The 21,857-nt window shown below is 45.2% G+C and overlaps 1 protein-coding gene across 4 annotated transcripts; it reads left to right on the top strand.

Moving 5' to 3' along the window:
* Positions 1 to 2,839: 2,839 nt before the first annotated feature.
* SPATC1L (spermatogenesis and centriole associated 1 like) lies at positions 2,840 to 20,940 on the top strand. 4 transcript variants are annotated; one of them, XM_038749620.1, is made up of 5 exons: positions 2,840 to 3,085; positions 9,701 to 10,048; positions 11,716 to 12,075; positions 17,596 to 17,747; positions 20,506 to 20,940. In XM_038749620.1, exons 1-5 carry the CDS (start codon positions 2,845 to 2,847, stop codon positions 20,830 to 20,832), a joined length of 1,428 nt encoding a protein of 475 aa, XP_038605548.1. In that variant the 5' UTR covers positions 2,840 to 2,844; the 3' UTR covers positions 20,833 to 20,940. The 4 variants fall into 4 exon arrangements, with proteins under 4 accessions (XP_038605548.1, XP_038605547.1, XP_038605551.1 ...); XM_038749619.1 differs by having other exon boundaries at positions 9,683 to 10,048; XM_038749623.1 differs by lacking the exon at positions 11,716 to 12,075.
* Positions 20,941 to 21,857: the final 917 nt, after the last annotated feature.

Here is a 21,857-nt window from a genome sequence, read left to right as displayed (position 1 = left end):
ATGTTGCCAATTTGTACTTCCCAAGCGCTTAGTACAGTGCTCTGCACATAGTAAGCGCTCAATAAATACGATTGATGATGATGATGATGGTGAAGGCGTTGGGTGAATGGGCTGCCACCCTCCTACCTTGGCATAGTGGAAAACTAGAGAACTCCAGGATGTCCAGAGCTCCACAGTTCACGATGTCTCCTCCAGAGATAAGATACAATTAGAAGAAATTACGCAGAGGAGGCAATTCCATGAGAAAATATGATAGCTCCAGGACAAAGAAGGATAAATAATTCTAGGAGGGTTTTTGGATCACATGCCTGCTCGCAGAAAAAGCCTGCCAACGTGCAGAAAAAGCCTGGCTATTTGCAGAAAAAGCCAAGCTTTCCTTGTCCCATTGAGGAAGAGTCATCTGGAGCCACTGCATCCCATCCCTGCCGCCTCCGGTGCCCAGACTGCAGCGGCTCTGGCCCAGCCAGTGTCCTCTCGCCCCTGCCGCCACTACCGCTGCTACTGCTTTCACCAGTAAACGCCAGTAAGCTTACTTACTTCCCCACAGCACCTGTATATATGTATATATGTTTGTACATATTTTTTCACTCTATTTATTTAATTTATTTGTACGTATCTATTCTATTTATTTTATTTTGTTAGTGTGTTTGGTTTTGTTCTCTGTCTCCCCCTTTTAGACTGTGAGCCCACTGTTGGGTAGGGACTGTCTCTAGATGTTGCCAATTTGTACTTCCCAAGCGCTTAGTACAGTGCTCTGCACATAGTAAGCGCTCAATAAATACGATTGATGATGATGATGATGGTGAAGGCGTTGGGTGAATGGGCTGCCACCCTCCTACCTTGGCATAGTGGAAAACTAGAGAACTCCAGGATGTCCAGAGCTCCACAGTTCACGATGTCTCCTCCAGAGATAAGATACAATTAGAAGAAATTACGCAGAGGAGGCAATTCCATGAGAAAATATGATAGCTCCAGGACAAAGAAGGGTAAATAATTCTAGGAGGATTTTTGGTTCATATGCCTACTTGCAGAAAAAGCCTGCCAACTTGCAGAAAACACCTGGCTACTTGCAGAAAAAGCCAAGCTTCCCTTGTCCCTGTCTCTACCTCCTCCCTTGCTCGTATCCTCCAGCGATTCTGATATGAAGTTCCCCACCAGACTCTCTGATCCCAGCTTTCCCGCTTCCCAGGTTCCCTCTTTTCCTCAGACCTTGTTAAAAAAAAATTATGATACTTATTAAGTGCTTACTATGTGCCAAGACTGTTCTAAGTGCTGGGGTAGTTAAAAGTTAATCAGGTTGGACACAGTCCCTGTTCCACATGGGGCTCGTAGTCTTAATCCCCATTTTACAGTTGAGGGAACTGAGGCCCAGTGAAGTGACTTGTCCAAGGCCACACTGCGGATATGCGGCAGAGCTGGTATTAGACCCCAGGTCCTTATAATTCCCAGGCCTGGGCTCTATCCACTAAGCCACACTGTTCCTGCCAATTCTGGCTTTGGAATCAGAGTACTCAATGGAGACCCGGACAGACAGTTTCTTTTTTCAATTTCAAGGCATTTGTTAAGCCCTTACTATAATAATAATAATAATAATAATGGCATTTATTAAGCGCTTACTATGTGCAAAGCACTGTTCTAAGCGCTGGGGAGGTTACAAGGTGATCAGGTTGTCCCACAGGGGGCTCACAGTCTTCATCCCCATTTTGCAGATGAGGGAACTGAGGCACAGAGAAGTCAAATGACTGGCCCAAAGTCACACAGCTGACATTTGGCGGGGCCGGGATATGAACCCATGACCTCCGACTCCAAAGCCCGGGCTCTTCTCCACTGAGCCACGCTGCTTCTCAAACACTGTTCTATGCCTGGGGTAGTTACAAATGAATTAGGTCAGATGTAGTCCCTGTCCTGCATGGGGCTCATCATCATCATCAATCGTATTTATTGAGCGCTTACTGTGTGCAGAGCACTGTACTAAGCGCTTGGGAAGTACAAGTTGGCAACATATAGAGACAGTCCCTGCCCAATAGTGGGCTCACAGTCTAAATAGGAGGGAGAACGGGAGAATTGAGGCCCAGAGAATTTAAGTGACTTACCCAAGGTCACACAGCAAGCATATGGCAAAGCCGGGTTTAGAACCCAGGTCTTCCAACTCTCAGGCCTGTTACTTATTCCCCTAGTCCACACTGCTTCTCTAGAAAAAGGTTTAGAGGACCTCCTTATTGAATGGGCAAAGGGCAGTATGACCTAGTGGAAAAAGCATGGCTATGGGAGTCAAAGGACCTGGGTTCTAATCATGACTTGGCCATTTGTCTGCTGTGTGATCTTGGAAAAGTCACTTAACTTCTCTGTACCTCAGTTTCCTCAACTGTAAAACGGAGATTAACGCCTGTTCTCCCTTCTACTTAGATTGTGAGGCCCAGGCAGGACAGGGACTGTGTCCAATCTAATTCACCTGCATCTACCCCAGCGCTTAAACAGTGTTTGACACGTAGTAAGTGCTTAACGAACACTATAAAGAGAAGAGGCGATGTGCAATCAGATTATTCATTCAATTGTATTTATTGAGCACTTACTGTGTGCAGAGCACTGTACTAAGCGCTTGGGAAGTACAATTTGCTTTGTATCTACTTCAGTGCTTAGCCCACTGCTTGACGTGGAGTAAGCACTTTATAAATCCCTTCATCCCTTTTATTCACACCATTATGAATATGTCTAAGGAATCCTCTGCTGCTCCTTTATGAGCAGGTGACATCATAAGGCTTTGGAAGCCTGGAGACATACAGCGGAATGCTGAAACGTTCTCCCATTTCCTAGGTGGGATTGGGATCCGCCTCATCCACCCGCATGGGGTGGTTCAGTTTACGGAAGGCGAAGGACGGGAGAGGGATGGCTGAGGATAACGACTGGAGGCACAAGCTCGTGAATGAAAATGCCAACTTGAAAAAACAGGTCAAGTTATTGGAGGAGAATCTGATGCTGAAACTGATCCTCAGTGAGAGTTACTATGAAAATGATCAGAGAAGCCGAGAATTAAAGGCCCCCAAAGCCTCAGCTTTTCCTGAAGCCTACTCCCCAGGAGAACGAGGTAAGAAGCAGTGCGGTTTAGCGGAGACAGCGCGGGCCTCGGTGTCAGAAGGACCTGGGTTCTAATCCCAGCTCTACCTCTTGTCTGCTGTGTGACCTCGGGTAAGTCACTTCGCTTCTCCGGGCCTCAGTTATCCATAAAATGGGGATGAAGACTGTGAAGCCCCAAGTGGGACACAGACTGTGTCCAGCATGATTAGCTGAAGTCTACCTCAGCACTTAGTACAGTGCCTGGCACGTAGTAAGTGCTTAACAAATATCAGAAGAAAAAGAAGAAAATATCGGTTGAGCTGAATTACCCAGATAAAGCACAATGCTCTGAAACTACAGTTTCTGGAGTACAAATGACTCTCTAAAGGCGAGATTTCGATCCCCGGGAATTTTAGACTAGAGCAAACCAATGCCGAGATTTGGTTAATGTTGTCGAAACACGAATCGAAGTCAGAGGTTTTCTCGGTGATGGAAGTCGCGCCCCTGCCGTGAAAATCCCGTGGAGAGGCCTCTGTCAAACTCAGGCCAATACGGTCATCAACAGTGGAAGCTGAGCGTTCATTCAGAGATTGGAATCCATGCCAGGACGCCGCGCTAACCCTTAGGGCAGCAGACCTGGAACGTCTAACTAGCCCTGGTTTCCACCACTACCCCCAGAGATTAGAGTGGAAGTGACTTTATTACCTTTTCAACAATCCAAAGTCTACAGGATCAGGCCCAGGGTTGGTCATTCCTAATAATCGCTTTGCTAGGAGGGACAACAAGCCTTAAAAAGCAAATTAATATAACTTGGTGCTTAGTAGGAACTTGGTGTTATTTGTGGAGAGTCTGACTGTGATTCACCTTATAGACTGTGAGTTATCCACGGAGATTAAGTGATTATACTGTTAAGTGATTTATACTGTAGCCTGGGGAGCCTAGTATAGTGCTCCGCCCAAAGGAGGTGCCCCAAAAATCCTGTTGATGCAAATGGCAAGCCAGATATTTGCTTAGATTTGAGACTTTCATCTATTTTGCTTGTTCACCACCCTCCAGCCATTAAACCCAATTGTACTTTCCAACCGCTTTGTACAGTGCTCTGCACACAGTAAGTGCTCAATAAGTACGATTGAATGAATGAATGAAAGACCTAAAATGTGTTTGGCATTCTGCTAAGAGCAGCATTTAGGTGAAGCTGCTCAATTGCTTCACCTTAAGTAATCTTTGACTCTCTAAACCGCGAGGAGGTTTGTGAAAATTCATTTCGAGACTATTGTTAGAGTGTGCCTTCACCATGTCAAATAATATCCATCGATTGTGTGTGTTTGATCACCTACTGTGTCAAAGTCTTGTCCTGAGCCCGTGGGAAAGTACAGTAGAATTAGTTGAAATGATTCCTGCCCTCAAAGGTTTTACAATCTATTGGGAGAGGCAGACACTACAATGAATTACAGGTAGGAGGAAGCGAAAGACTATATAAGACGTAAATAAATGCACTGAAAATGTGATCTGGAGTGAATACTCAAATGCTTAGGTGACATGGAAGAGGGCGGGGAGGTGAGAGATTAGGTGGCAGAGAATGAGGGTGGGGAAATGAGAGATTAATCAGGGAAGGCATCCTTGGAGGAGATTTCTGTCCTTTGTAATTTGGTGTTCACTGTTAGAAAGAGACAGCTACTCATATGATTGTGTTAGCTAGATGGAAAACTTTCCATTCGTAGATTTCGCCTCAGCATCTTGGATCATCCATTTTATAACTCTTATTTCTTAGCCCCGGAGAGTTTGTTCCTGGTAAGTATTGAGGGTTTATCATATGCAGACAACTATGCTAACCACTTGGGAGAGTACAATATAATAATAACGATGGCATTCATTAAGCGCTTTCTATGTGCAAAGCACTGTTCTAAGCAATATAATAATCAAAGAGACACATTCCCTGCCCACAATGATTTTACAGAAGCAGCGTGGCTCAGTGGAAAGAGCCCGGGCTTTGGAGTCAGAGGTCATGGGTTCAAATCCTGGCTACGCCAATTGTCAGCTGTGTGACTTTGGGCAAGTCACTTAACTTCTCTGGGCCTCAGTTACCTTATCTGTAAAATGGGGATTAAGGCTGTGAGCCCCCTGTGGGACAACCTGATCACTTTGTAACCTTCCCAGCGCTTAGAACAGTGCTTTGCACATAGTAAGCGCTTAATAAATGCCATTATTATTATTATTATTATTACAGCCTAGAGAATGAGCCTGCTTGAACCCTGAATGCCAGTGACCCAAGAGGTCGTCACAAATATCGCCGTGGAGCTGCACAGTCTAGTGGAAAGAGCACAGGACTAATTCCAGCCCTTCCAGTTACCCGCTGTGTGGCCTTGGCAAATGTCTTAACTTCTCTGTGTCTCAGTTTCCTCATCTTTAAAATGGGGATTACATGAGAAGCAGCGTGGCTCAGTGGAAAGAGCATGAGCTTGGGAGTCAGAGGACATGGGGTCTAATCGCAGCTCCGCCACTTGTCTGCTTTGTGGCCTTAGGTAAGCCACTTCACTTCTCTAGACCTCAGTCATTTCATTTGGAAAATGGGGATTAAGACTGTGAGCCCCATGTGGGACAACCTGATTACCTTGTATCTACCCCAGTGCTTAGAACAGCGCCCAGCACACAGTAAGCACTTAACAAATACCATTATTATTATCATTTCTATTCTCCCTTCCCTTTAGCTTGGGAGACCCATGTGGAGTAGGGACTGTGACTGATCTTGATTGCATTTTATTATCCTTAGGACTTAGCACAGGATTTGGCACATAGTAGAGCTTTAACAAATACCACAATTATTATTACATCTAGATGGAAATTGCTGGTTTCCCTGTAGCTCTAAAACTGTCAGTGCGGGTGGTTAATTATGTCTTAACTTTAGCTCACCAGGTGAGTCCAGGGGTTTCCAGTGAGGTCATTATAGGGGTCTTCTTAGGATGGAGAGAACTAACTCCCGTTTTTTCCAGCTCCTATATCTGGTTTCCTCTTGCAATGTAACCCCCATGGAAGGCAAGGTTTACTAAGATACTGTCCGTAGTTCCTCTTTGTGCAATTCTTCCCCATCTGCAGTTTCTCTTTAATTAATTAATTAATTCATTCATTCATTCAATCGTATTGAGTGCTTACTGTGTGCAGAGCACTGTATTAAGCGCTTGGGAAGTACAAGTTGGCAACATATTGAGACGACGGTCCCTACCCAACAGTGAACTAGACTGTCAAATTGTTGAGGGAAGGGAACAATGTCTACCAACTCTGTTATATTGTAGTCTCCCAAGCATTTAGTAGAGTTCTTTGCACACAGTAAGCGCTCAACAAATGCCATAGATTGACTGATTGATGAACTTTTAAAAGACCATTGCCAGCGGGAAGCCAGCCATGAGTTAAGTGTATTGTAAGTGCATTATAAGTGTATTAAGTCAGGGGGTTTCTGACTAAAATTTGGTAGGAGGTATAGAAAACCACTGCCCTGCCCACCTTTAATTTGACTTTTAGCTAATTCCTGAATCACACTGACTTGCTCGCTTTTTTCACCACTCCCATCCCCAGCCCCACAGCACTTATATACATATCCGTGGCTTAGTGGAAAGAGCACGGGCTTGGGGGTTAAAAGACGTGTGTTCTAATCCCGGCTCCTCCGCTTGTCTGCTGTGTGACCTTAGGCAAGTCACTTAACTTCTCTGTGTCTGTTACCTCATCTGTAAAATGAGGACTAAAGCGTGAGCCCCACACGGGACAATCTGCTTACCCTGTATCTGTCCCAGTGCTTAGAACAGTGGTTGGCACATAGTAAAGCGCTTAACAAATACCATCATTATTATATCAGTCGTTTATTTATTTCTATTAATGTCTGTCTTCCCTTCTAGACTGTAAGCCCGTTGTGGGCAGGGAATGTGTCTGTTATATTGTTGTTTTGTATTCTCCCAAGCGCTTAGGACATTGCTCTGCAAACAGTAAGTGCTCACTAAATAGGATTGATTGATTGATTGATTGAACTAATGGCCTTCCAGAAAAACTGAACCAGAACCTAAGCACTGCTCATCTCAAAGCTGCAAAGGACTCTGGATAATCTTAATTAATGCCCATAACGAGTACTCTGAGTGCTATTGCATGGGAAGTGTAAAGAACACAGGCCTATGAGGCCGAGGACATGGGTTCTAATCCTAGCTCTGCCATTTGCCTGCTGCTTGACCTTGGGAGAGTCACTTAACTTCTCTGTGCCTCAGTTACCTCATCTGTAAAGTGGGGATTAAGACTGGAATTTTATGAAGAATCTATCCAACCTGATTGTCTTGTATCTTGTACCTATCTTAGTGCTCAGTACAGTGCCTGGCACATAGTAAGCGCTTAATAAATATCATTAAAAATGTAGATTGATAGGGGATACCTGGGAGAAGGGAAATGGAGGAAGAAAAAGGGAATGGAATGATTCCATATTTTATCCCCGAGTGAGTCAGTAGCAATTCTGACTACTGAATAGGGGAAGAAGTGTGGTTCAGTGGAAAGAATTCAAGCTTTGGAGTCAGAGTTCATGGGTTCAAATCCCGGCTCCGCCAATTGTCAGCTGTGTGACTTTGGGCAAGTCACTTAACTTGGCTGTGCCTCAGTTACCTCATCTGCAAAATGGGGATTAAGACTGTGAGCCCCCTGTGGGACAACCTGATCACCTTGCAACCTCCCCGGCGCTTGGAAGAGTGCTTTGCACATAGTAAGTGCTTAATAAATGCCATTATTATTATTATTATTAATAGCCAAGCATTCCACAAATCAGTCTGGAGTTGGAGAGAAACCAGGGTGGGTATTAAAATATTTAACCAACTCAAAACAAAAAGTACATAGCCATGCCATCTGATAGAACATTGCTAAGCGTAGTTAAGTGGAGAAGGTCACTAAATGCCCCAAATTTGGTCAATCTGATGGATTCATTTGCAACTATACCTGTGCCTCAATCTCATCAATCTCACTGCCAAACCTTTGCCCGTGTCTTCCTCCTGGCCTGGAACTCCCCCACTTCATATATGCCAAACTTCCTCTCTCCCCACCTTCAAAAACTTATTAAAATCACATCTCGTCCAAGAGGCCTTTCACACCTAAGCCCTCGTTTCCCCTACTCCCTCTCACTTCTGCGTTGCCTGTACCCTTGCATCTGTACTCTTTAAACATTTGACATTCACCCCATCTTCAGCACCAAAGCACTTAAATTTATATCCAGTAATTTATTATAATTCCCCTTCCGGACTGTCAACTCCTTGTATGCACTGACTGTGTTTACCAACTCTTTGTACCCTCCCAAGTGCTTAGGTCAAGTGTTCTGCACACAGTAAGTGCTTAATAAATAACTTTGATGGATTCATTCATTCATTCATTTAAAAAGTCTTCAGGGCTGCTCTAGAAATATTTTCCAAATGCAAATAAATTCAACTCTATCCCTTAGTGTGTTTTTTAAAAACCTCAGAACTAATTCAGCTCTAGAATTGAAAAAGAAAATATTTGACAGGCCGAGAAAACCTATTATAGCTGTGGCAATGGAATATTTTGCCATATATATCTCTCAGCACTATTCGATGAGAAATCCATATTTTAGAATGATCAAGGCTGTTTTTCTCTGATAAATACATTTTTGATGGTTCTAAATTTTCCTCACGTTTCTTTGCTTATACTGCTTTCTTCACGCCCGCTTACTTTCTGAGAGGATTGGGAAACAGAAACCAGAAGCAGGTACTGTATCAGGCAAAGAATAGAAATGAAAGTCCGTCCACAATGAGATGAGAACCGAAGGACTGCAGGCCGTGTAAGGCTTCATTGCCCCATCCGATCAACGCTTAGAACAGTGCTTGACACATAGTAAGCGCTTAGGAAACCAAATGACAGAAACCAGAAGCAGGTACTGTATCAGGCAAAGAATAGGAATGAAAGTCCATCCACAATGAGATGAGAACCGAAGGACTGCAGGCTATGTAAGGCTTCATTGCCCCATCCGATCAGCGCTTAGAACAGTGCTTGACACATAGTAAGCTCTTAACAAATACCATCACTATTATTATTATCTTGCGCTGAGGCCAGGGGAGCGACATTGATAGTTGGAAACTTCCACAGCCTAATTTGTAGGCATTAAATACTTGGACTATTTTAGCTCCATGTAATTTAAGCAGTGCCTTCTAGACTGTAAGCTTAGGCCTCTAGACTGTATGCTCGTTGAGGGCAGGGAATGTGTCTACCGATTCTGTTGTACTCTCCCAAGCACTTAATAGAGTGCTTTGCACACAGTAAGCGCTCAATAAATACTACTGAATGAAGGAATGAATGCTCTGCACACAGGAAGCCCTGCATAAATAGCAGCGATTGATTAATTGCCCAGTGAATCTCACAACTATGAATGTGGTCCCGAGCTCTGTGATTAGACCCTTTGGAGCCTGGAAGCTAATTATTTAGCCCTGCTGAGCTGGGTTTTATCATTCTGATTTGCAACACAGAGTAGTTGTGGGGAAGAGATGAGGTCTAAAACATTTACATTTTGATGAGACAAAATGACTTCTAAATGTCGGAGGCCCTCCGTTTTCCCTTAGTGTCCTTATGGGATCTGCTCTCCTCTTGGTCTTCGTTTCAGTTTTCCATTCTGTTCCAGTCCAGGAGCACGGGGGGCCCAGCAGTACACCAGAGACTTCAGCGCCATTCCAGACTTCATCCCTGGAAGATTTGCTTATCACCCAAATCAACATCTCCGGCAAGGAAGAGGACACCCCATCCTGTACTACCCCGGCCCCAGCCGCTCTGAAGGAGTTTTTCCAACCACCAGATTTGGAGCTGTCAAGAATGATAGAGAGAAAGCAAACCCAGCACTTAAACCATGTACCGAGCCTGAAGGAGAAACCGCTGCCCAAGCCCAAAGAAATAATCAGGAAAAAGAAAGTGTGCTTTTCCGAGAGTGTGCTGATAGCAGAAGATAAGACCAGGAAGAGCTATTATCTAAATGGTACTGAGAGAAGGCGGTAATTATTTTATTATCTCCCTTATGAAGGGAGATTCTAAGTGGTCAATGTCCCCGTGTGATGCAGGGTTGTCGTTCATATAAGTCTCGACTGAATGCCTCTGAGGGAAAGGCCTCTAAATGGGGAAGCAGCCATGGCCCAGTGGAAAGGCCTATGTGTCTTCCATTAATCAAACCACTTTGCCTCTCTGTGTCTCGTCATCATCATCATCATCATCAATCATATTTATTGAGCGCTTACTGCGTGCGGAGCACTGTACTAAGCGCTTGGGAAGTACAAATTGGCATCCTATAGAGACAGTCCCTACCCAACAGTGGGCTCACAGTCTAAAAGGGGGAGACAGAGAACAAAACCAAACATACTAACAAAATAAAATAAATAGAATAGATATGTACAAGTAAAATAAATAAATAAATAGAGTAATAAATATGTACAAACATATATACATATATACAGGTCTCAGTCCTAGTGGGAGTCAGAAGGTCATGAGTTCTAATCCCGGTTCCGCCATTTGTGTGCTGTGTGACCTCGGGCAAGTCACTTCACTTCTCTGGCCCTCAGTTACCTCATCTGTAGAATGGGTATTGAGACTGTGAGCCCCACGTGAGACAGGGACTGTGCCCAACCTAATTTCCTTGTATCCACCCCACGAGTGCTTAGTACAGTGCCGGGCACATACTAAGTGCTAACAAACACCACAATTTTTATTAATATTTTCCTCATCTGAAAAGTGGGCAAAGATACCCACTCTCCCTCCTTCTATTATTATTTTTAGTAATTATTATAATAATAGTGATTATTATTATAATGTTGGTATTTATAAATGTCAAGCACCGTTCTAATTGCTGGGGCAGATATAATGTAATCAAAGTCTGTGTTTCACATGAGGCTCACAGTCAAAGTAGGAGGACCTTGACCCTTGGGTGGGGTCATTTATCTTGTATTTTTCCCAGAGCTTTGAACAATTCTCGACACAGTAAGTGCTTAACAAGTACCATAAAAAGGGGCTGTAATAATAATAATGATAATGATAACATTGATGAGCTCTGACTGGGTAGATATGAGAGAATCAGATGAGACGCATAGTTCCTGTACCACATAGGGCTCACAGTCTAAGTAGGAGGGAGGAGGATTTAATCCCCATTTTACAGATGAGGTAACTGAGGCACAGAGAAGTTAATTGTTTTGCCAAAGGTCACACAGCGGAGCCAGGAGCCAGCCCTTTCCACTGGGCTTCGCTGCCCCTATTCGAAGTATTCTTTCCAGAGGATAAAGTCTGTGCTTAGAACTTCACGAGCTGGATTTTTTCTTATTACTTTTTTTTGTTGGCATTTTATTAAGTGCCTACTATGTGCAAAGCACTGTTCTAAGCGCTGGGGAACTTACAAGGTGATCAGGTTGTCCCACAGGGGGCTCAGAGTCTTAATCCCCATTTTACAGATGAGGTGACTGAGGCACAGAGAAGTTAAGTGACTTGTCCAGAGTCGCACAGCTGACAATTGGCAAAGCCGGGATTTGAACCCATGACCTCTGACTCCAAATCCCGTACTCTTTCCGCCGAGCCACGCTGCTTCTCTGCTTGTGACCTCTTTCCCCAGAAACGTGGGACGGTTTTTAACGTTTATTTTGTTCACCCTTTGTTTTGTTGTAGCACAGCAGGGAAAGGTTATGAAAACGCCGGAGATCTTGGGCTCACTTCGACACTCCGTATTGGATGAATTCCCTTCTTCCTCCGTCAACGCTCCAAATGAGGAAGGCGCTTCCTCTGGCTGCTCTTCTGCTGAAAAACGGAATATTTTTAAAGGCTACCTCAGTGTGCCAGACTCGTCTGAACACAGAAGCCCAGAGAGGAAGTTAAGTCAACCTCTAAATAGCGCTGAAGACGCAGAGGCCGAGAAACCGCTAGCCCAACACCAAGAAATGCCAAAGCTAAAGAAAGTCTGTTTTTCGGAGAACCCCATATCTAGAGGAAATATGAAAAAGCCTCAGAACTATTATATAAACAGTATTGGTGAGCTTGGACCATTACCTTGCTACCGTTTTGCTTTCGAGTTTCCTTAACTATTTAGAGAGAAAAGAAGATCTTAGAATCCTAGTGATGAAAGGGACCTCAAAGGATCGCAGCGAGAAAACCAAATTCTATTTTGGGGCAGGTCAGCGGTCCATCCATCCCAGTGCTCTATCTCTGCCGGTGGCACCATGAGAGTTTTGGAGAAACCATACGGAGAAGCAGCGTGGCTCAGTGGAAAAGAGTGCGGGCTTTGGAGTCAGAGGTCATGGGTTCAAATCCCGGCTCCGCCAATTGTCAGCTGGGTGACTTTGGGCAAGTCGCTTCACTTCTCTGGGCCTCGGTTACCTCATCTGGAAAATGGGGATGAAGACGGTGAGCCCCATGCGGGACAACCTGATCACCTTGTTACCTCCCCAGCGCTTAGAACAGTGCTTTGCACATAGTAAGCGCTTAATAAATGCCATTATTATTATTATATGATGCAGCATGGCTCAGTGGAAAGAGCACAGGCTTTGGAGTCAAAGGTCACAGGTTTGAATCCCGGCCCCACCAATTGTCAGCTGTGTGACTTTGGGCAAGTCACTTCACTTCTCTGGGCCTCAGTGACCTCATCTGGAAAATGGGGATGAAGCCTGTGAGCCCCATGTGGGACAACCTGATCAGCTTGTAACCTCCCCAGCGCTTAGAACAGTGCTTTGCACATAGTAGGCGCTTAATAAATGCCATCATCATTATTATTATTATTATATGATGCAGCATGGCTCAGTGGAAAGAGCACAGGCTTTGGAGTCAGAGGTCACGGGTTTGAATCCCGGCTCTGCCGATTGTCAGCTGTGTGACTTTGGGAAAGTCACTTCCTTTCTCCGGGCCTCGGTTACCTCATCTGTAAAATGGGGATTAAGGCGGTGAGCCCCCCGTGGGACAACCTGATCACCTTGTAACCTCCCCAGTGCTTAGAACAGTGCTTTGCACATAGTAAGAGCTTAATAAATGCCATTATTATTATTATACGATGCAGCATGGCTCAGTGGAAAGAACCCAGGCTTTGGAGTCAGAGGTCACGGGTCTGAATCCCGGTTCTGCCGATTGTTAGCTGTGTGACTTTGGGCAAGTCACTTCCCTTCTCCGGGCCTCGGTTACCTCATCTGTAAAATGGGGATTAAGACGGTGAGCCCCACATGGGACAACCTGATCACCTTGTAACCTCCCCAGGGCTTAGAACAGTGCTTTGCACTTAGTAAGCGCTTAATAAATGCCATTATTATTATATGATGGTGCCCTCCTTGACAACCCTCTTTATGGTAAGAGAGGGAGTGGAGGAGGGTGACAAAAACCAGGTCCCTGGGGTCTTCTAGAGACAAAAAGAGAAGGGTTTGGATGGACATATCCTGGGACCTGCTTCACTTGGTAAGAGAATAAGGCTACTGCCTTGGGAAGCCTAGTCATTCATTGATTAAATCATATTTATTAAGCGCTTACTATGTGCAGAGCACTGTACTGCACTGTACACAGTAAGCGCACAGTAAGCACTCAATGCATACGACTGAATGAATGAATGTACAGATTTATTACTCTATTTTACTTGTACATATTTCCTATTCTATTTATTTTATTTTGTTAGTATGTTTTGTTTTGTTGTCTGTCTCCCCCTTCTAGACTGTGAGCCCGCTGTTGAGTAGGGTCCATCTCTGTATGTTGCCAACTTGTACTTCCCAAGCGCTTAGTACAGTGCTCTGCACACAGTAAGCGCTCAATAGATACGATTGAATGAATGAATGAATACTAAGCAGTTGGGAAAGTACAATGCAACAATAAACGGGTCCATTCCCTGCCCACAACGAGATTACAGTCTTGAGGGGGAGACAGACATTAATGTAAGTAGTAAAAGACAGATGCATCATCATCATCAATCGTATTTATTGAGCGCTTACTATGTGCAGAGCACTGTACTAAGTGCTTGGAAAGTACAAATTGGCAACATATAGAGACAGTCCCTACCCAACAGTGGGCTGACAGTCTAAAAGATACATAAGTGCTGTGGGGCTGGGGAGAGGGGTGGGGAGAACAAAGGGAGCAAGTCAGGGTGACACAGGAGGGAGTGGGAGAAGAGGACAATGGGGCTTAGGGTGACGATGGCAGTGGTTGCAGGGGTCAAAAATATCAGGGTTCAATACGGGCTGGAGCAGCACCTCTCTGAACAGGGATGTGGGAGGGGAGGCCCGGCTCTGAAGTTATCAGTTATCTAAGGTGATCAGGTTGTCCCACATGGGGCTCACAGTCTTGATCCCCATTTTGCAGATGAGGGAACTGAGGCCCAGAGAAGCGAAGTGACTTGCCCAAAGTCACCCAGCTGACAAGGGGTGGAGCCGGGATTGGAACCCATGACCTCTGACTCCCAAGCCCGGGCTCTTTCCACCGAGCCACGCTGCTTCTCTGCACTAAGCGCTGGGGTAGATACAAGCAAATGGGATTGAATTCTATTTGTTCTGATGACTTTGACACCTGTCTACATGTTTTGTTTTGTTGTCTGCCTCCCCCTTCTAGACTGTGAGCCCGTTTTTGGGTAGGGACCGTCTTTATATGTTGCCAGCTTGTACTTCCCAAGTGTTTAGTACAGTGCTCTGCACACAGTAAGCGCTCAATAAGTACAATTGAATGAATGAATGAATGAAGTAATAGTGGGGGAGGGCGAGTCAGGGGTTCCCCCCAGAGATATACTTGAATTGATGTCATCCGGAGAGTTGTATGTGGGTGCCACGTAATTTTGCGAGCCCACTGTTGGGTAGGGACTGTCTCTATATGTTGCCAACTTGTACTTCCCAAGCACTTAGTACAGTGCTCTGCACACAGTAAGCACTCAATAAATACGATTGATTGATTGATTGATATATAGAACAGGCTGGGGTGTAGAGGCACACAAAATTTTCCCCACCTGAAGATGGCCAAATAATAATAATAATAATAATAATAATGGCATTTATTAAGCGCTTACTATGTGCCAAGCACTGTTCTGCCAAATGTCAGAGGCTGGCCCTGCTCCAACCAGCCGCCATTCTGGAACATCTGGAAGACATCAGGAGCTCTGAAGCCAAATGTCAGGGACTTAGCCTGTGGTCAGTGGGAGTCGGGACCTGTCCACTCCCGCTCCAGGAAGACAAATGTCTTGGCTTTGCATGTTTTCTTGAACAAAAGAGTCTCGGTAATAGTAAATGGTTCATTCATTCATTCAATCGTATTTATTGAGTGCTTACTGTGTACAGAGCACTGTACTAAACGCTTGGGAAGTACAAATCAGCAACATATAGAGACGGCCCCTACCCAACAACGGGCTCACAGTCTAGAAGGGGGAGACGGATGACCAGACAAGTAGACAGGTGTCAATACCATCATAATAAATAGAAGTATAGCTATATACACATCATTGATGAAATGAATTGAGTAATAAATATGTACAAATAAAATAAGTAGAGTAATAAATATGTACAAATATATACAAGCGCTGATAGGAGGGGAAGAGGGTAGGGCAGAGGGAGGGGGGGCAATGGGGAGGGGAGAAGGAGAGGAAAAAGGGGGGTCTCTGTCTGGGAAGGCCTTTGAAGGGAGGAAGAGAGCTAGTTTGGTGGATGTGTGGAGGGAGGGCATTCCAGGCCAGAGGTAGGATGTGGAACTTCCTTTGTGCTAAAATCTGGGTTAATAATAATAATGATGATTGTGAAGCGCTTACTATGTGCAAAGCACTGTTCTAAGCACTGGGTTAATCACTGAGGCACACACAAAATGAATAATTTGGATATTGTTCCTATCCCACTAGAAGCTCACAACCTCCAAGTCGGGGAGGAAAGATTTATGGAATACAGGAAGAAGCTGTAATCAGTGGGAGCAATGAAAAATAAGCCAACCAAATTTTAGGACATTACATGAGGAGGTCATCTGGAAGGACTTTACTGCTCCAGTTCTTAAATTGCACATGGTATGCCTCAGTGTGCCAGGTTTGTTTCAACAAAGAAGCCCAGAGAGGAAGTTAAGTCAACCTCTGGATAGCACTGAAGACGCAGAGGCAGAGAAACCGCTATCTGAACACCAAGAAATGCCAAAGCTAGTCACTTAGTGTCCTCTCTATTCTGCAGGCAGCTTCAAGGGGTGTTTGTGTGTGTTGGGGGGCTCTACTCCGATGGGGGTGTAGCTTGCTGGTAGTGTTGGCTGCTCTCAGGGCACCCCATGGACCCCAGGGCTCATGATACTGTAGTGACTGTAGCCACATGGAGCTCTTAGTGGTTATCCATCCAGAAGAGGTGTAATTTTTTTTTGTCTCAAGATATTTAAAAGTTTGTGAGTTCTAAACAGGTGGTAAATATTGTAAGAAGGAGAAACTGGCCAATGCCGATCCGGCCTTATTGCCATCTCCCTGGCACTATGGGATTGGAGTCCCAGTGCCCTGCAAGAACAGGGGTAGGGGCTAGCAGAGACCCATGTGGGAGCTCAGTTCACGGTCTCTATGATTGGGTGGTAGCAGTCGAGCCTCACTGCCTCCCACCAAAGCATCATGAGTCAGAAGCTTCACAACTGTTGGAACAGAGAGGAGGTTGCAAATGTCTTCCCTTCCCATCTCCTTCCCCATCTCCTTTCCTCCTCCTTCCCCACCTCCTTCCCTCCTTCCCCATCTCCTTCCCTCCTCCTTTCCTTTCTCCTTCCTTCCTCCTTTCCCTCCTCCTTCCCCATCTCCTTCCCTCCTCCTTTCCCATCTCCTTCCCTCCTCCTTTCCCATCTCCTTCCCTTCTCCTTTCCTCCTCCTTCCCCATCTCCTTCCCTCCTCCTTTCCTCCTCCTTTCCCATCTCTTTTAGACTGTGAGCCCACTGTTGGGTAGGGACTGTCTCTATACGTTGCCAACTTGTACTTCCCAAGCGCTTAGTACAGTGCTCTGCACACAGTAAGCGCTCAATAAATACGATTGATGATGATGATGATGATGATGATGATGTCTGCAAACAAAGATTAGGCCCCAGAGCGGGGAGGAGTGTGAAGCCTCCTTTCAAGAGCTGTATCTAGCTACTTTGATTTCATTTAATAATTGTTATTTTTTAAGTTTTTGCTCTGTCCCAAACACCCTGTTAAGATCTGGGGTAGGTACTATAGAAGCAGATTGGGCAAAGTCCTTGCCCCCATGGGACTCACTGTTTAAAGGGGAGGGAGAACAGGTATCCCCATTTTTACAGACGAGGAAGCTGAAGCGCGGAGAAGTTAAGTGGTGAACCGGAATTTGAACCCAGATCTCCTGATTTCCAGACCCCAGATGTTTCCACTAGGCCACACTGTTTCTCTATCTCGTGACTTTGGCTTTCTGATTTTGTAACTTACTGTTATTTTGTTTTCTTTGCCCAATGCTTTAGCACAGCACTCTGTGCACTATAAACGCTTAATAAATGACATTTCTACTACTAGTGTCTTAGTAAGTGACTGTTGTCTCTCCTGTCAACGGACCTGGGCATCATCAGCTCTATTTCTCCATCTCTGTCCTTCAGACGTACAGTGCTTCTCTGGCACCGAGAAAGATAGACGCATCGTCGGGGAGATCGCCTTCCAGTTGGATAGACGGATCTTGGTGTATGCTTTCCCGGGAGTGAGCAGGCTTTATGGATTCACGGTGTCCAATATCCCTGAGAAGATCAAACAGGTAAGCCCCTTTCCTTTCGGCCACAGCCTTGTTGAAGGGAAAAGCGAGTTCTGTTGGCCAGTAAAGGCAATCAGCTGCCTAGGTGAAAAATGGTGCAGTGAAAGGCTAGTAGTGAATACCCTGCTTCAGGCCTCTCTTTTTGGCTTTACACAGAACTCTGGATTGATTTAAAACAATATTTGGTTCTCATTAGGTGGTGTGAGGAGTGGTAGGAAAAGAAATAAGGCGATTCTGTAGCCATAAAAATTCCTTCAGAGCTGAGTGCTATTTGGTCTCTGTAAGAGGAGAAACAGGAGAAATTAACCACCAACATAGTGGGACTAAGGAGTTTTTTTCTGTTGGCAATCTCCTTTATTTCTCCAGAGGTAGGTCTCGATTTTGTCCTAAAAAAAAGAGTGGAGATAGGAAGATTTTGGTCTTTGTCTTAGAATTTTTGACCCTTGTAGTTAGGTCAGCTAACATCTGTCTCTGCTGCGCTGTGTGTGCGATCAACTTAAAATAACTGAAATTTCCAATAGACACCTGAGCATGGTGTTTTCTTTTTGGGTTGAGCAACTTGCTATCATTTTTTTCCTTTGGCTGAGGAGAGATCGGCAAGCATGGAGGAAAATACGGATTTTTTTTGTACCCGCCTCTTCCTTGCGATGTGGTTATTCGAGGAAATGGAGGAGTCAGTCTTCCTTGCTGCTTTCCTACAGTCTTCTGGGAGAATAGAAAGAGTGGGAAAGAATCACAGAAAGATAAAAGGGAGAGGAAAAGCTGCTGCCTATGCAGGAAAGCACTGACTTGGATCCAAACTGATCCATCCTGGGAAGACATGATCCAGGAGATTTTAGTAGGCTGGGTTGACTTTCAGGAGACTTTGATGCAAACTGTAATTAGCTCCCATACCCAAGAGGTAACTTAAAGAACCTGAATAGATCTGACTACTTAATAATAACTAAGAATAATAATAATTATGGTATTTGTTAAGTGCTTACTATGTGCCAGCCACTCTTCTAAGCACAGGGGTGGAGGTGAGTCAATCACACAGTCCCTGTCCCAAATGGGGCTCACGGTCTCAATCCCCATTTTACAGATGAGGTCACTGAGGCCCAGAGAAGTGAAGTGACTTGCCTAAGGTCACACAGCAGACAAGTGGCAGAGGCGGGATTAGAACCCATGACCTTCAGACTCCTAGGGCGTGCTTTAGACATTGTGCCAGTGAGCTGGTACAGACTTAACTGACTAGACTCACATTTGTGATGGCAATTTCGATTCTTAACTAAAATCCAGAATGGTAAAACTGTTCCCATTCTTTTAGAAGCCCAGTCCAACCTAGAAAAAAACAAACAAAAAATTGGAATTCTGTGGGGTTTGCTGTGATTGTTCATGTTTTGATTTGTTTTATGGATCCAAGCAAATTAGAACATATGGGTGGAGTCATTACATCCTAAATTGATCTTCAATTTTAACGATTCTACCCGGGACTTAGAGATCGGCCTGCCTCTTTGTTTAATCAATCAGTTGGTTAATCAATCAATTAATCAGTGATATTTATTGAGCACTTACTGTGTGCAGTGCACTGTATTAAGTACTTGGGAGAGAACAATGGAGTTAGTGGACACACTCCCTACCCTCGAGGGGTTCACAAAATTACTGTAGAGGAGACAGACATTAAAATAAATTACAGATAGGGAGAATAGAAAGGCATAAGGATATGATGATGATGATGATGATGGCATTTATTAAGCGCTTACTATGGGCAAAGCACTGTTCTAAGCGCTGGGGTGGTTACAAGGTGATCAGGTTGTCCCACGGGGGACTCACAGTCTCAATCCCCATTTTACAGATAAGGGAACTGAGGCCCAGAGAAGTTAAGTGACTTGCCCAAAGTCACACAGCTGACAATTGGTGGAGCCAGGATTTGAACCCATGACCTCTGACTCCAAAGCCCATGCTGTTTCCGTTGAGCCACGCTGCTTCTCAATATGTACATAAGAGCTGTGGGGCTGTGAGTGGGACGAGAATTGACATGCTTAAAGGTACCTACTCAATTGCATGGGCTTTTAAATTTTATTGCTTTTTAAATTTGTTTGATATAATCACGATAATATTTGTTTCAGAGCTTACTGTATGCCAAGCACTGTACTAAGTGCTGGGGCAGATACAAGATAATCAGGTCCCACCTAGGGCTCAAAATCTCTGTAGGGGTGAGAACAGGTACTGTGTCCCGATTTTGCCGATGAGGGAAATGAGGCCCAGAGAAGTTGTGACTTGCCCAAGGTCACACAGCACATTAGAACCCAGGGCCTCTGACTCCAGGTCATACTCTTTCCACTAGACCATGCTCCTTCTCCAGAGGGTTGGGGTTTGGTTGTGATTTAGGCGGTAATTGCTGTTTGTCCTTTTCCCGCTCCTAAACCGTCCCCTTATAGAACCGTGAATTCCCTGGTGCACCACCGTTTTGCTATAAGGACCTGCAGTTTGGGTCAGGTAAATTCCTGGTTTGTAGGCCTCTAGCCTGGATTCCTTTTGGCCAGTAATTCTGGGACGTCTTGAGCGAATGACTTCATCCCTCTAGGACGTGGTTTCCAGGAGGTTATGAGAGCGAAGGGGTCGGTGTTGAGAAGAGGCTCTGAGCTCCTGAAGTTGTGAGAGCGAAGGGGTCTTTGTCTCTAGAAGGGACAGGAGTCCAGTTTGTGTATTCCAATGAGGGCAGCCATGCTCCCTTTTGTTCTCTCGCCACCACCTCCCTCGCCCCCCACCCACCTGGCAGATTTCCATAAACCCCCTGGATGGTTCCGTGGATGAGAAGAAGCGCCGGGAGCTGACACATCGCTTCCTGGCCCTCACCACCCGGCTGGAGAAATTTGGCTACAGAAGGGACGTGCACCCGAGGTTCTGCGAGTTCCTCATCAACACCTTCGGCATCCTGAAGGACCGGTCCAAGCTGCAGTCCAACGCCCTCCACAACAACCCGGGCGCCCTGCGGAAGATGGTGATCGACGTCGTGCCCCCTAAGTTTCTCAAGGACACCCTGTTGCTGCTGAGCTGCTTGTGTGAGCTCTCCAAGGACGACAGCAAGCCCCTGTTTAGCTGGTAAGGAGCCCCGTAGCTTACTTCCCGCCAGGAAATATAGAGCCCAAGAATCCCATTCTTATGGAAGTCACAAAGTGCACGACTATGATCTTTTCTACAATAAATAAGCTCGTGTTAAGCATGGAAGACTGCTCTATGTTTTCCTGTTCATTCCTAGTCTTCTCTGGGAGGGAGGGCAGTGGGATGCAAGTCAGTAGGATATCGGCGTGAGATTCGAAAGATGGGCTCTGATCCTGTCGCCACAACTTGTTTACTGCGTAATCTCGACCTTGTTACTACCTGCAGGCTTATCTGCAAAATGCAGATAATCATGCCTGCTCCCTCTGTAAATATAAAGAGAAGCAGATTGGCCTGGGAGATAGAGCATGGGGCTGGGAGTCGGAAGGACCTGGGTTCCAAATCCCAGCTCCGCCACTTGTCGATGTGTGAACTTGGGTAAGTCACTTCACTTCTCTGTGCCGCATCAGTGAAATGGGGAATAAGACTGTGAACCCCATGAGGGACAGAGACTGTGTCCAATGGGTCTAGTTTGTATCTACCTCAGGGCTTTGTACAGTGCTTGGCACATAGTAAATGCTTAAAAAATACCATAAAACATGTAGCTTTGCTTGGAGGCAAATGAGATCACTTCGGCCAAGAATCCTAGCCATTAGAGTTCAGTAAATGACAACGATCATTATAGTTATATTAAAGCACAGTTGGAAGATCAGTTCAGGCCTAGGGGACCCAATTTATTTTCTGTACAACTCAGTCCTCCGAGCTCCTCGTGCAATAGTCTTCAGCTGGGTCGCTTTCTTTTCTTCTCTTACTTCAACTTGGGAGGATAATTAAATCCCCAAAGTGGATGTGGTTGCTCTCATTCATTCATTCATTCAATCGTATTTATTGAGCGCTTACTGTGTGCAGAGCACTGTCCTAAGCGCTTGGGAAGTACAAGTTTGCAACATATAGAGACGGTCCCTACCCAACAGCGGGCTCACAGTCTAGAAGGGGGAAGGGGAAACCAAAGGAGTGATCATAAAGTCTTCA

The sequence above is a fragment of the Tachyglossus aculeatus genome, chromosome 7, assembly GCF_015852505.1.
Source record: "Tachyglossus aculeatus isolate mTacAcu1 chromosome 7, mTacAcu1.pri, whole genome shotgun sequence".
Lineage (NCBI taxonomy): Eukaryota > Metazoa > Chordata > Mammalia > Monotremata > Tachyglossidae > Tachyglossus > Tachyglossus aculeatus.
This window is presented reverse-complemented; position numbering and strand designations above follow the sequence as displayed.